At 38.9% G+C, this 13,308-nt stretch overlaps 1 protein-coding gene across 3 annotated transcripts in view; it reads right to left on the bottom strand.

Moving 5' to 3' along the window:
• ush2a (Usher syndrome 2A (autosomal recessive, mild)) overlaps positions 1–13,308 on the bottom strand; it is a 211,267-nt gene that overhangs the window by 74,954 nt on the left and 123,005 nt on the right. For all 3 annotated transcript variants that reach the window (XM_015037369.1, XM_015037367.1, XM_015037370.1), the window contains exons 54-62: positions 11,699–12,033; positions 10,840–10,995; positions 9,749–9,912; positions 8,360–8,569; positions 5,074–5,276; positions 4,882–4,994; positions 3,481–3,697; positions 2,994–3,162; positions 2,665–2,874 (exon numbers count right to left, since the gene is read on the bottom strand). In XM_015037369.1, coding sequence (XP_014892855.1) covers positions 2,665–2,874; positions 2,994–3,162; positions 3,481–3,697; positions 4,882–4,994; positions 5,074–5,276; positions 8,360–8,569; positions 9,749–9,912; positions 10,840–10,995; positions 11,699–12,033 — 1,777 coding nt within the window. The remainder of the gene's footprint in view (positions 1–2,664; positions 2,875–2,993; positions 3,163–3,480; positions 3,698–4,881; positions 4,995–5,073; positions 5,277–8,359; positions 8,570–9,748; positions 9,913–10,839; positions 10,996–11,698; positions 12,034–13,308) is intronic.

Here is a 13,308-nt window from a genome sequence, read left to right as displayed (position 1 = left end):
GTGCAAATGGGGATTTTACAGACGGGGTGTCCAACGAGTCCAACAGAGTTTTCCCTCTGGTGGTAGTTACTGCCTCCTCAGCGTTTGAATATTCTGCAGAGGCCTGCTAACAAGCCATCATTTGATCCAGGTCTGTTGAACGGGATGAGAACTAAAACATGCAGGACGCCGGCCTTTATTTTAGAGCAAATGCTGCTCTAAAAATAGTCTATGTGAAGATGCTGGTTCCAATGTTGTACTGAAATAAATACTCTCTGAGAGATAGTCATAGCATTCACCATATTGAAACACCTCATAATGAGAGAAGATAACCTCAAGGTTTATGAACTTTGATTTCAGCTTTTTTTTTTTTTCAGCAGATGGATTTTCAAACCGTTGAAGAAGAACATGTAGGGCTATTTTCAGGGTTATTTTGAAAGCAAAAAAATCAACTCCTCTTAAACGGGATCTAACTCAAAAGATATCAGGAGAAACTCGATACTAGAAATCTCAAATCTCAAAGTTAGACGTAAAACAAATTAAGATAAAGACAAAACTCAATAAAACAGAGTTTAGATTTGTTACCTTGGAAGCGTGAAGGTTTCCATATCCATGTTTCCCTACAAGTGTGTGTGTTTATGTTTAACTGTGGTTTTGTGTTGATATGAATACTGGCGTGTTTGTGTTCGTGTGCACATGTGCGCACAAGCCGGTATGAGTATCTGTTGCCAGACAGCTGTCTCCTGGCATTGCTGTTCCCCTGCAGTGTGTGTGTATGGTTGTTGACAGTGTGGACGGTAATGTGTGATAGATCGCACTTCAGGGACCCCATAATCACATCAGCCTAACCTAGTCTATCAGCTGGGCACAATGGGATACCCTTCACTCCTCCTTTAATCTGCTCCATCTACCTCTTCACAATTATTCTGTTCTTTCCAGCTCTCACCCCTACTGACTTTAACCCTCCTTTATCCTGGTATTTTAAATATTGACTAGCTAGCCCTAGTTCTCTTTAGCGTTTTCTTGAATCTTCTGTTTCTTGTTCCTTGCAATTAAATTAGTATTCTTTTGCACAATGTAAATATTGTGGTGGATTCTGTTTGTGCAGGTTTTTCTCCTCAACTTTACACCAACTCAGCTTTATAAATCTTACTTTATCATAAAAGTAAAACAAATTATCTTCAGATGAAATGGACAGAGTAATGAGTGCAAGTGATGCCAAGGTTAAATAAACTATCCTGCTGTAGCGTGGCTGCATGCATGATGTGTGTGTGACTCTTCGGAAACCGATGAGTTGGGTTGAGGTTGCATAGCTAGCCGCAGCGCTCCCCGACTGTGCATAGCACCCGGCAAATGGCCCTTAGCCTTGCTAGCACTCCTAGCTCTACGATCCATCATACCATATGCTCTCAATAGGGAAGCTAACGCTAATGACTGATGAGTGAATGAGAAGGAGGGAGGGTGACTAGAAAGAAGATAACATGGAATAAGAAAGAAAGCGTAAGAGACCAAGCAAAGAACAAACTGATTCATTAGACAAAACCAGAGGTGACATTAAATATAAAAATGAGATGGAAAAATAAGTAAAAGAGGAAGATGAAAAGTTGAGATGGAGGGGAGCATATGCACTCCTTGAGAGGCCATTTCAAGTGAAGGATGACCATAGAGACTGCTCAGTTACAAGAAAGGAAAGAGGATGTGGTTCAGGAGAAGAAAAGAACAAAAAAACAACATTATCAATCAACCGAAGAGGTCAAAGGATTTCCTAGAAAAAAAGACAAGACTGGAGGGTTCTCCAGCATAGTGTTTTATCTACAGTCCATCAAGAGACAGGAAAATGTAGTAACTCTTGTAGCATTTGTCTAATCATGCATTTATTTTGTGATAAGTAAATTGATGAAGCAGAGATCTTGTGTGTGCCTGTAATTGTGTGTGTGCATGCATGAAGTATGGTTGATAGGCTAATGGAATACTATAAGCCTGCCCATATGGGGCCATTGTTTATAGGTGATGAATAGAGTCCACGTGTCTTTATCTGGCATTCAACACAAGGCAAACCCTGCCGAGGGCACCCTGTTGACTTCGAGTGTGTGTGTGTGTGACTGTGTGTTTAATATGAGTATGTGTGCGACAATGAGTGTGTGTGAGACAAAGAATGAGTGTGTATTTCTCCCGCTGTGTGCTTGGCAGTGCCCTCAATGGTGCCATCCTGAGCGCGTTTCATCATCATCTGCCATGACAAAGATGTCTAATGACACACACGTACGTTGACGCCGACACATAGACACACGCACAGTCCCATCTGTGCCGTGGTATCTGGGTGCTTTGGGACACTGCGGGAGAGGAGGACAGGGAAACGACCCCGCGTTCCTGCACCATGTGTCTACCTCTCCACCCATTCTTATCCTCTCTTCTATAGTTTGTCATCTTCTTCCTAATTCTCTCATCCACTCACTCCCATAAACACAAAGACACCACCAGGAATTTGACCCTGACAAAACCTCTTTTTTTATGCATCAGAGTAACTAGTTTTCTAAACAAAAGAGTCCTTTGAGCACAGCACTTAAGAGTGAAGCACTTTACTAGCAAACGCTTTTGGGGAAAAGTCTAGGTAGTTGCATATTCCCATTTTGCAACTTTTGCTGCTTCTACATGACTACATGTGTGGTTTTCTCCGCCACGCACCTGGTTTATATGAATGTACAGCATCATCACAGCAAACCAAGACGTCATCTACGATTTTGCCTCCACAGCACTGGACCCCGTAGCCATCATGCAGTCTCCCACTGCAGCAAAGCTGGCCGCCTGTCATGGAATAAGGAACCCCCCCACAGCAGCTGTCACCGGGCCCCACAGAGACCCGGCCCTGCAAGTGGTCAGGACAGCAGTATTCATCTAGAAAGACAAGGACAGATGAAGGAAAGACTTGAGCAGCATTGAGAAGACTAGACTCAAACCAAGTGGAAGATAATTAATCAGATGTTGGTGCAAACAAAGAAAGTAAGAGAACATACTGGTTTTTACAGGAATGTAGTATCTTCCACAGCACTGATGATTAGGCTGAGATGGGACAAGTTTGCCATTGCAGCAAACAGAGTGGGAGGAATCATCCCAGCCAGCATACAGCTCATCACAACAATGGTGATGTGGCTTTCTTGTGTGCAGAAATCCATTGCAGCATATCTGCTTAACACACAAGTGCATATACAGGGGGGAAAAGTTTATTTTTGAAGATTTTTCAATATAGAAAAATCTACACCTTCAATGCATTTATTTATTAATCTTATTAGCATATGGAAATAAAATACTGTCTGTGGCTCTGTACTAAAGAAATACACAGCATCATAAAGAAAAAACTTTAGACCTGTTTTACGCCTGTGTTTATTTGCATTTTAATTATCTTTTTACTGTGTTCAGCATTACACATGTGACTGTGAAATGTGCTTTACAGTGTATTTGAAGTAATAGCTTAAATTTAACAATAGAAGAAAAACCATATACCTGTGTTTCAGGATGAAAGCAGGAAGTCCCACACACACTGTGACCCGCAGGACACTGCAGATAGGAGCATTTAAACCTTAAACCACCACCACTGTCAGAGGACGGTGTTACCCCTGTTAACCTATCGGTGCATGATCTAAGGGTCCGCCTTAAAACCTTGTAGCCCAGCATGATCCCACTGGGTCTGCCCGGATGGGCCCAATCTAATCTCACCACTCTGTCAGAGGAGAGGTGGAGGGAAGCAAAAACAAAGTGAAAGTGATAGGCAGGAGTAAGTGTCTCCTTCACACTCCATTTTCACAAATGTACACATGCAGTCACACGCACGCACACACACACACGCGCGCGCGCACACTTTCAAGCACAAATGCATTCATGCATGGTTAATGTCTGACAAAGTTGAGCTACAGTACCAAGGTGTGTGTATCTTTATACACTTTACAGTATTGATTTTCTTCCTTTTTTAACGCTGACATTTTAGCAGGGAAAATGATCTGTGTTCTGACACACAGTTACAACCTGCAGAGTGTCCTGGGCATCCTGAGACCCTAACCTAAAACAATCAGCATGAAAAAATGGCTTGCAATAATTTTCAGTTTTTCACTTGATGTGAAGCATTATACCTGACTCTTAGTGACACTTATATTATGCTGATGTCAAATTCAGCTCCTGTTAGTTTTATTAATTTCATGTATTTTTCCTTTCAAAATAAAATAAATAAATGAAAAATATGCTGATATGCATCCAAAAAATGTCCTGTGATTTTATAATGAATCTTTGTTGAAGACTAAAGTCAATTCCACATCAGGATATGATGAAAATGTGTTGATTTGAAGGAAAACGGGAGTAAAAAAAACAGGGAAATTTAGCTCAGTTGCTCCAAAAGATATTAAGAATGAATCCAAACATGTTGTTGGCTATTTAAAAAAACAATAAAAATCAGCTAAGAATAAATATTAGATAATAAATGGATTTGTAGTAAAACTTTGAATATGTTTTTATCTTGTAAAAAAACAAATTTGCAGTGAAGACTGGCATCAAATTAACAAACTGAAACACTTTTTAGTGTGAAATTGCTCAAAATCAAAGTTAAATAATCCTGATCGATAGATTAAAAACAGCACATACATTTTTACTTGGAATGCCAAATTATTAGCAAAAGTCTTAAATATATTCTGTTATATATTTTGCACTATTGGGCCAACAAATAATAATAATAAAAAAAACATTTTACACCAACACTTTTATCATTATATCCATCAAATTGTATTCACTAAGTATTAATTAGGGTTTTCACACAATAACCAAAAATAATAAAGGTGAATTGCTGTTGTAAACTAAAGTAGCGCTCAAGTTTAAGAGTGAAAGAGCAACAATACTCATAGTGCACACCTGTATTACCTGGGACTGATCACCTGTGCATGTGGCCTGGGCAGATCAGCTGGCAGGTCTTCTACTGTGGTTGTTCTGGTAATACTACTGCGAGTGCATGCATACACTGTGCACACCTCCACCTGAAATACACATTATATTAGATGACATAAAAATTATACTGCTGAAATTTTCTACTTTATATTGCATTTGATTGAATACTTGTATATTGTAGACTGTAAAAGGCAGCAGGTCCCCCAGAAGGTATGAACCGGAGCTGTTGTCTACACTGCCATGAAGGCGACCATTAACGTAGATGCCGTAACCAGTAACTGCTCCGTTGGGTCGATGAGGAGGGAACCAGAGGACACGTGCGGTGCTGCTGTTTACTGGAACCACTTCAGGGGCAGACATCCCTTCTGGCTCTGAGAGAAGCATAAGAGGGACACATAAAAAAAAGTAATTCAACGAAAAAAATAAAAATAACATGAGACAAAATTAAAGGTGACTATTCCAAAAATGATCTGGTAGAATCTGTAGGATCAATGAATCCAGCAGTTCTGGTCTGAACCAGGAAGATGCACCAGTGAAAGAAGGAGGATTCACCGATTCTACAGGGCCTAGTAAAAGTATTAATACACATTTAACTTTTCTTTGTTACAGTACATCCATAAACTATCACTCCTGAACATAAATTAGACTTAATTTTAGTTTTTCTGGTTATTCTGAGTTTTGGATGCGACATTTTCTTTGTTTTTTAAAAGAATAATTATAATAATAGAGGTTTGTTTATATTAACTTCTTAATAAATTGTTGCCACTTCTTTCTTAGATTTTTTTATATTGTTTCCTTTTAACTCTGCTTTCAGTTTCTTTTTAAAGTCTGTTTGGCTGTGAACACAACAGTTTGACCTCAGTCACATGAAATAAGTCTAGATTTTGCTATAATTGTTTTTTTTTTTTCTTTGGATTTTTGGGATAGTCACCTTTTATTTTGTCTCATGTTATTTTATTGGGATTGGGATACAAGAAGTCTGTACGATCAGTGATAGAAACACATTGGGATGTGTGGTAGAAAAGCACAATGGAACAAAGTTGTGTAAGTTAAACTAAGTACAAAACAGTCTTGAACATCTCGCAGAGCACTGTTCAAGGAGTATGGCACAACAAACCTACCAAAACATGACAGTCAGATAAAGACAGTATTAATAAGAGCAGAAAGCCACGGTCCATGGCTGCATGGATCTGTAGAGAGTTGAGCCTCCGGAGGGAGAATTAAAAAAAAATATGATTATTAGTTGTGCACTTCCCAAAACAGGGTAAGGAATGGGGAATATTAAACATATAGAACAAGGTGGCTTATTCAGATGAGACCAAAAATCAACTCTCTTGCCTGTGTGCAGAATGCTGTTTGTGGCAGGAAACTAACAGTGCGCAATGCTCATCACACTGAACACACCACGGCATTGGGCACACATGGTGGTGACTGCATCATGGTGTTGAATGATTTTATTATATAATATTTTATTTTCATGCAAGTTTGAAATGCATCTTATGTTCCATAAGCCATCAGGTCAGAGCAGATGGGAAGATGGATGGAGCTAACTGCAGAACAATACCAGATGAAAGCTGGTCAGAAGTAGGAAAAGTCTTTTGACTGGAGCTGAAGTTAATATCACATTCGGACAACGGCCCAGATGACACAGCCGGGGGTAAAATGGGATGGTCAAGATCTATTCATTAAGTCAGATCGGTCCAGTACAAGTCCAGACCTGAATCTGATAGTGAAGCTGTGGCAAGACTTCAAAAATGAACAAAAACTGTAGTTTCTACATTTGTAAAAGTGGAAGAGATAAAAAAAGACCATCCAATTAAAGGTGGTTCAACAAACTATTTACTCATAGCAGCTGAATAGAAGTGCATAACATCAATTTTTCTTTGTAAGATATTTTGAAAAACTTTCATCAGTTTTCTTTCAATTCTATCCTACTTAGTATTAGACTGTCCCATAAAAGCCAAATGCAAGTGGTATTAATATTTTTTGCAAGGAGCTGCGCTTTATACTTCAACATTCAGTGACTTTAGAGAATGAATAACATTTTACTCTGAGGTGGAAAGAAGCTATTTTATGTGAAATGATGTTCAGAAATGAAGCTGTAAGGAAAAACAAAACAGAGAGAAGCTCAAATAAATGAGGTAAATGATCTGTGAGGATGGTTTATCTGAAGAGAGTAATCGTACAGACTTCTTGAATTATTCTAAGTGAAAATGTAGTTGGCTATGAGAAGTTAACTCAATTCATTTCCTGCCCTAAATTTCATTTACTGCAGAAAGGCATTATCTGTGCAACGCTGATCGCTGAGCTTCCTTCTCTACACACATGTATTTTTCTTGCCAATTAGCTCTGATGTTAGCATTGCCCTATAGATTCCAGGCCACGTTAGGATGGTTGGTAGGGTTCAGCTACATTAGTTAAAATATATTAGGCCTCTTAGGTGTATGTGTATGTGTGTGTGTGTGTGTGTGTGTGTGTGTCTGCGTATGCACACTCGTAGTTGTAAAATAATGAAATTACCTCAGTAGCCCTCTCAGTTAAACGAGCCATGCTTTGCCTTTAGCACCTAATGATTTTCTAATGTTTTTAATGCACTTTTTATTATACGGCTCAGATTAGAGAGAAAGAAGGAGGCCTGTGACATATGATACACCTAGACAGGAAAGGAACTGTGAGGCTGGGCTGCAGAGAGAAGGAGATGTCTGTCCAAACTCACTGAGGGGGACATAAATATAAGTGCAGAAAGTGGCTCAGGATTTACGATTATATGGAGGCAAACTGAAGCAGACTGGGATAAGCAATTAAGAGAAATGGAAAGTACGCATAACTGCTTTAATACGTTTTGCAAGCTTTTTTTCGGAAAATATCAATACATCCAACAATTTATATATTTGACTGATATTGAACTCAATATTATTTGTCAAAGTTCTTGATTTTACATCTGAAATAAGTCATTTTATAAACTTTATAAACAGAATCATACATTTAAAACTGCAAAATGGCTCAATTTGAGAGTAAAAATCTTTTATAAAAACCGAAGAGTTAATCACAATATTTCTTTCATTATGAAAGAATTTCTGTGGAGTTAAAAAAAAGACACTGCGATGTAGAATACGGTTTGCTTGTTCAGTTTGCACGAGTGCAGGTTGTGTGTTTTTGTCCATGGTGCCAACAAGCAATTTGCAGCAGCACCTCGAATCAGCCTCACACACACTTTGTATTGATTTCATGCCTCACTACATGATGTGTTTAACATCCCCTGTGAAGCACAATGTAGCAGAGAAATGCATGTTAACCCGAACACCTCTCATGGATGTAATGATTCATTATTCTATGTACACAAATAAAATGTTGTGATTACACCAGCACCAGTGGTTATTAATCATTTTAAAACAGAGGATTGTTGAAGTTTTTAAATCAGGCGATATTTCTTCATGCTCTTATTTTCTCCTACCTCCATCAGCAGTGGTGACATAAACCACTGATTTAGTTGTGTTGTGTGCACCATTGAACACCTGCAGTGATACCAGGTATGTGGTGCTGGGCCAAAGGTCTCCTATTACAGTCGACGTGACATCAGGACCATAAGCCATCACTGGGCCAGTCTCGGAAGATGTTACTGTGAGAAAAAATGATTCCACCTCTCCCTGCAGGTCTTGCAGGGCTGAAAAACACAAGATAATAATACAGGTGAGGGATCGGCTAAAAGTTCCCTCTCACTATGCAGTTCTCTATAATTTTATTATAACATTTTACTGTGAAAGTGATCGCATCGAAATGTTTTAATATATTTTTTTAGGTAGATAAGAACAGAGTTAAATGAAGGAGATCAAAATTTTAGTTCAACAATTCACATGCAAGTTTTAAATGCATCTTATGTTCTATGAGCACTTGCTAATTTAAGCTTTATATTCAAACTGGGATTAAATCCAAACTTTTACTGTATATGTTTTTGACCTTCATTTGACTGGAAGAGACAACAAAAAGCTGGATCGCCACAACTAATGTAAAACCAAATAATGATGCCGATATTCATCAGTTTGTATTTTTTTCAGGCATAACCTTTATGAATTAATGTTTTTTTTTGTTTGTTAAACTTTTCATACACAAAACAAGTGTGGACAGCACCTAACTCCAATCTTCAGAGGTTGTGTGTGTATGTCTGCCTGTGTGTATTTTAATTGTGTTCATTTCCAGGTTAGTCGTCGCATATCTAACATTCACAACACTTTGAATTTTTGATGCACCAATAACAAATACCATATTTAACTTCATTTTGTCATGCTGGAGTTCACAGAACGCTTGAAGCCTGTTTTATATTTTGCAGCATCTTGGTTTTGACATCTATTGAAGCATCCCATAAACAGAAAAACTGGCTCAAAATAAACCCCCAAAAATTCCTTGTGATTTTTGTTCACATTAACCCTCCAAAAATGTTAATGATTAATTAAAAAAGTGATTAGTGGCAGTCCCAAACAAATGTCAATAGCAAAAATGTGGAATCCCACAATTTACAGCCAGATTGTTTACCATTTGCTGCCAACAAGTAGCAATTCAGCAACAAATCATGGAGTATGTATCATTGAGTTGACAAAGAAATTCAAGATGAGTCAGTAAAAGTCTCTTTCGTATTAATTAATTATGTCAATAGTTTTGTGTTACTGCTTAAACTCTATAAGTCTTACATAGGTCGTATATTGTGTCTGGTGATGTTTTTGCAAAGACTAAAGACAAACTTACTAATACATCTGCTTTAGTTCGATCATTTAAGATGTGTTGATGAGCTGATCCGTAAAGGCATGTGTTTGAGGAAGTGTGTTAGGAACAGAGAGGGTAATCTTACAGGGCTTATTCCAGTTGACTTGTACAGCTGTGTGATTGATAGCACGAGCAGACAAAGTAGGAGGCTTGAGGGGAACCCCTGCCATGGTCACTGCAGTAACAATATTTCCTGAAGAGTAGCCCACGTCATTATAAACCACAAGCTGGTACTGGTAACGGGTGAATCTGTGAAGAGACAAAATGATTCTTTTGATTAATGCCCCAACTGTCACAATAAGTTTGTCTTCAAGTGAAGTCAGTCTTTCAGTTTGAATTCAGTTCAACTCAGTCAATTTATAGGAGGCTGATTCATAACAAATGTCGTCTCATGGCTTTTTACAGAAAAAAATAATCTGCATTAAGTGATTGACTTGGCAGCAGAAGTCTCCCTTTCCTCCAGAAAAAAAAAACATGAGGTGACAACCAGTTTAGTGAACTGAGTTATTAGCTTTCAAGCAATACCTAATCATGAGTCTGTATATGGCAACAGTAGAAATGAAAACTCCCCTTTAGCAGGAATAAACCTCCAGCAGAAACTGGCTCAGTTCAAGCCAGGTTCTGGAAAAAATACAAAAAAAATGTTAAAGTTCTCACCGTTTCTAAAGGTTTGTCCATGTATTAACTAGTTTGTTTCTAAAAGCAACTGGTTGAACTGGATTATAACTAGGGGTTAAAGAGAAGTGAAGATGGATGAGGAGAAATACATATTTCATTTTCATGTCAATTTAGTGGCAATTTTTCTCACCTTTAATTGAATAATGAAAACTTAAGTGGGATTTTATTGTTAAAAATTCCTTTTTTTCCCCTGCTCCTGGATGAGCAGACACATCTGCAAGTTGGTCAGGTGATTTTGAAAAAGCTACCTAAGATGCATAGAAGACCCAGAGCAGTTCAGCAAGGATAAAAGAAAAAAAAAAACTGCAACCAAGTGGCGGACTGAGATTAAGGGACACTGTGTGAAACAAAAACAATTTAATTCTTTGGGATATTTGCTTAATGTATCTTTGAGCGGTATTAAAAGATCGGCATCAGCAGTCACTCTCCGATCGGCTCTGCACACACTGTTTGTTGCAGCGCTGCCATTTGCTCTAGAGCTCATTCCAGTAATCTCACCTGCTTAGGCCTTTATCTTCATAGAACAATTTGGTGCCGGAGTAAACACGGAACCAGCGATGGAGATCTTCGGAGGGGGGCGGGGAAGTGGCTGCTAATGTGGGGACCATGGCGACGGCCAGGGGCTGGTGGGTTTTACGTCTGAGCAACTTGTATCTGAGGGGGAAGATTTGAATAAAAGAAAAACAAACACACACAGTTTGATGTTAAGGAATCCATCAACACACAAAGACTGTATGTAGCCAGTGCGCCGTTCAGACATGCACACACTCAAACTTCCACACTGAATTTTAGCTGACTCTTATCACTCATTTCCTCCTCTTGTGTTGTTTTTCATCATCTCCATTCATTGCCTCTGCTGTATCTCATCCCTCCCAACGCCTCTCCAGTCACTGTTTTTCTGCGGGTTTTGTGTTTTCCTCTCCCTACAGTGATGCTAATTTCTGCTGTAATCAGAAGAGAAGGGCTTAACGCCGCCTTTTAACCAACCCACTTAGACAAACATACAGAGCTGAGCAGCACAGAACAGAGAGAGCGAGCGAGCCTCATGCATTTTAATCACCTGCTAAGAAAATGGACCTTTATTTTAGGCCTAATCGCAGGCAGAGTCGAACAGGACGCGAACAAAGTGGAGCCGAATGTGCATTAGTGCTGTGCAAACACCGATTATGAATGAGCAACACTTAGCTCATTAGTAGGGTACTTTTGTTAGCAACTTGTTAATGTGTTTATTCCTTTTTGCGTGGAGATTTTCAGCAGCAACTGAACATCTCCAGAACGTGCCTTTCAAAATCCACATCATGATATCAGTCTCGTCCGTCTGATGAATAAATTGAATTATTACAGGCATAAATTTTACCTGATATTTGGTCCGTTGGGCCGACTTGGTGGTTGCCAGGAAATTGCCAGAAAGGATTCACTGACTGGCACGACTGAAAGCGGTGCCAGGTCTTCAGGTGTCGTAGGTAATGTGGAGGCAGGAGTTGGAAGACTTTCTGTGCATCCACCAACATACCCTCCACCGTCTGAACATGCCAGCACAGAGATGCTGTAATTCGTGTACGGGACAAGGTCTGTTACGGTGACATTGAACTCCAAGGGATTGCTGGTGTTATGAAAGATTCGGGGTTCCGGGAGACGGATTTCATATCCATGAATTTCTCCATTAGGAATCAAAGGAGGCGACCATGTGACCTGAAACAAACCAACATTTTGAAATGACAGCTTTTGTTAAAATATAGCATGCAAATCCATTGGCAGGAAAAAAGGTCATTACATCTTTTCTGCAATGCCTTGAAAACTTGCAATGGAAAATTTTTAGATATTGTCTCAGTACAACCACAAACGTATATCTATTGTTTTTGGGATTTTAAACAGCAGACATAAAGTGTCACATAATTGTTAAGTGGAAAAAAAAGGGAAATTGTTATAAAAAAAGCGATAAAATTCAGCAAATTGTGACGCTAATTTATATTCAGCACCAGTGACTCAACACTTTGAGGTTTTTTGAAACATGTCTGTTTCAGTTTTGCCCATTCATCAGTGAATTTTATGAATTTTTTAGTTTAATTTTGGTCTAATCTGATGAAAACACCTTCTTTGAAGTTACTGCAGTTTCTCCAAAACAACCTGGGCAAACATCACGATCACATATAACGTTTATGTATGCATGATTAAGTGCAAGAAAATCTGTATGTTGGATTCTAAATGCATCGTTTTGTCAGATTAAAATGGAACCAGCAACCTGGGCAGTAGTGAAAACTCCTTAGCAGTCTTGTAGGAAAACACAACCTGACTTTGACTTAAGTAGAAGGTTTCTTTCATCACATTTAAACAGGGCACGCGCCAACAGGCACCCTCTGTCTCACACACAGGCACCATGCTAAAATAATGAAAGCTGCTCGTAATGGAATTGCTGCGTGCAAAAACAAAAGCTAAGCGCTGTGTCTGATTTGGAATCAGTTCAGTCTGTCAGCATTTTAGAGCTAGGACAAAGGTAAACGCTAGAATAAATGATAGCACACACAAGCAACAGATGCTACTCACAAAAACAGGCAGGATTTTACACACTTCAAATATTTTTCACTGTGATAACTGGATTAATGTATTGATACTGAGACGAGTAGCAACAAACTTTAGAAATCACGCATACTCAGACACACACACACTTAGAGAAACACACTGTCAAGAAATGACTTAGTAAACAGCTTGTTAATACAGGTCCAGGTGATTAAGTGGTCAATGTTGATGAGAATATTATGAATGAATGTCAAGACTAATTATTTATCATGCAGCCTTGATATTTTAACAAGTGACACTGAGAGGTGATACAGGACACACACACTCTAATGCATACACATGAGAAATACCTTCCAACTACAGAAAAACAATCACACACTCAAAGGCGTACAAACACCATAACTAGGGGGGGGGGGGGGGGGCATTTTTGGGCAGGGAGGTCTTTCTCAC

The sequence above is a fragment of the Poecilia latipinna genome, unplaced genomic scaffold, assembly GCF_001443285.1.
Source record: "Poecilia latipinna isolate Pla-1442-1.1 unplaced genomic scaffold, P_latipinna-1.0 Scaffold402, whole genome shotgun sequence".
NCBI classification, from domain to species: Eukaryota; Metazoa; Chordata; class Actinopteri; order Cyprinodontiformes; family Poeciliidae; genus Poecilia; species Poecilia latipinna.
Note: the sequence above shows the minus strand (reverse complement) of the source record. Positions and strands in the feature narration are given on the sequence as shown.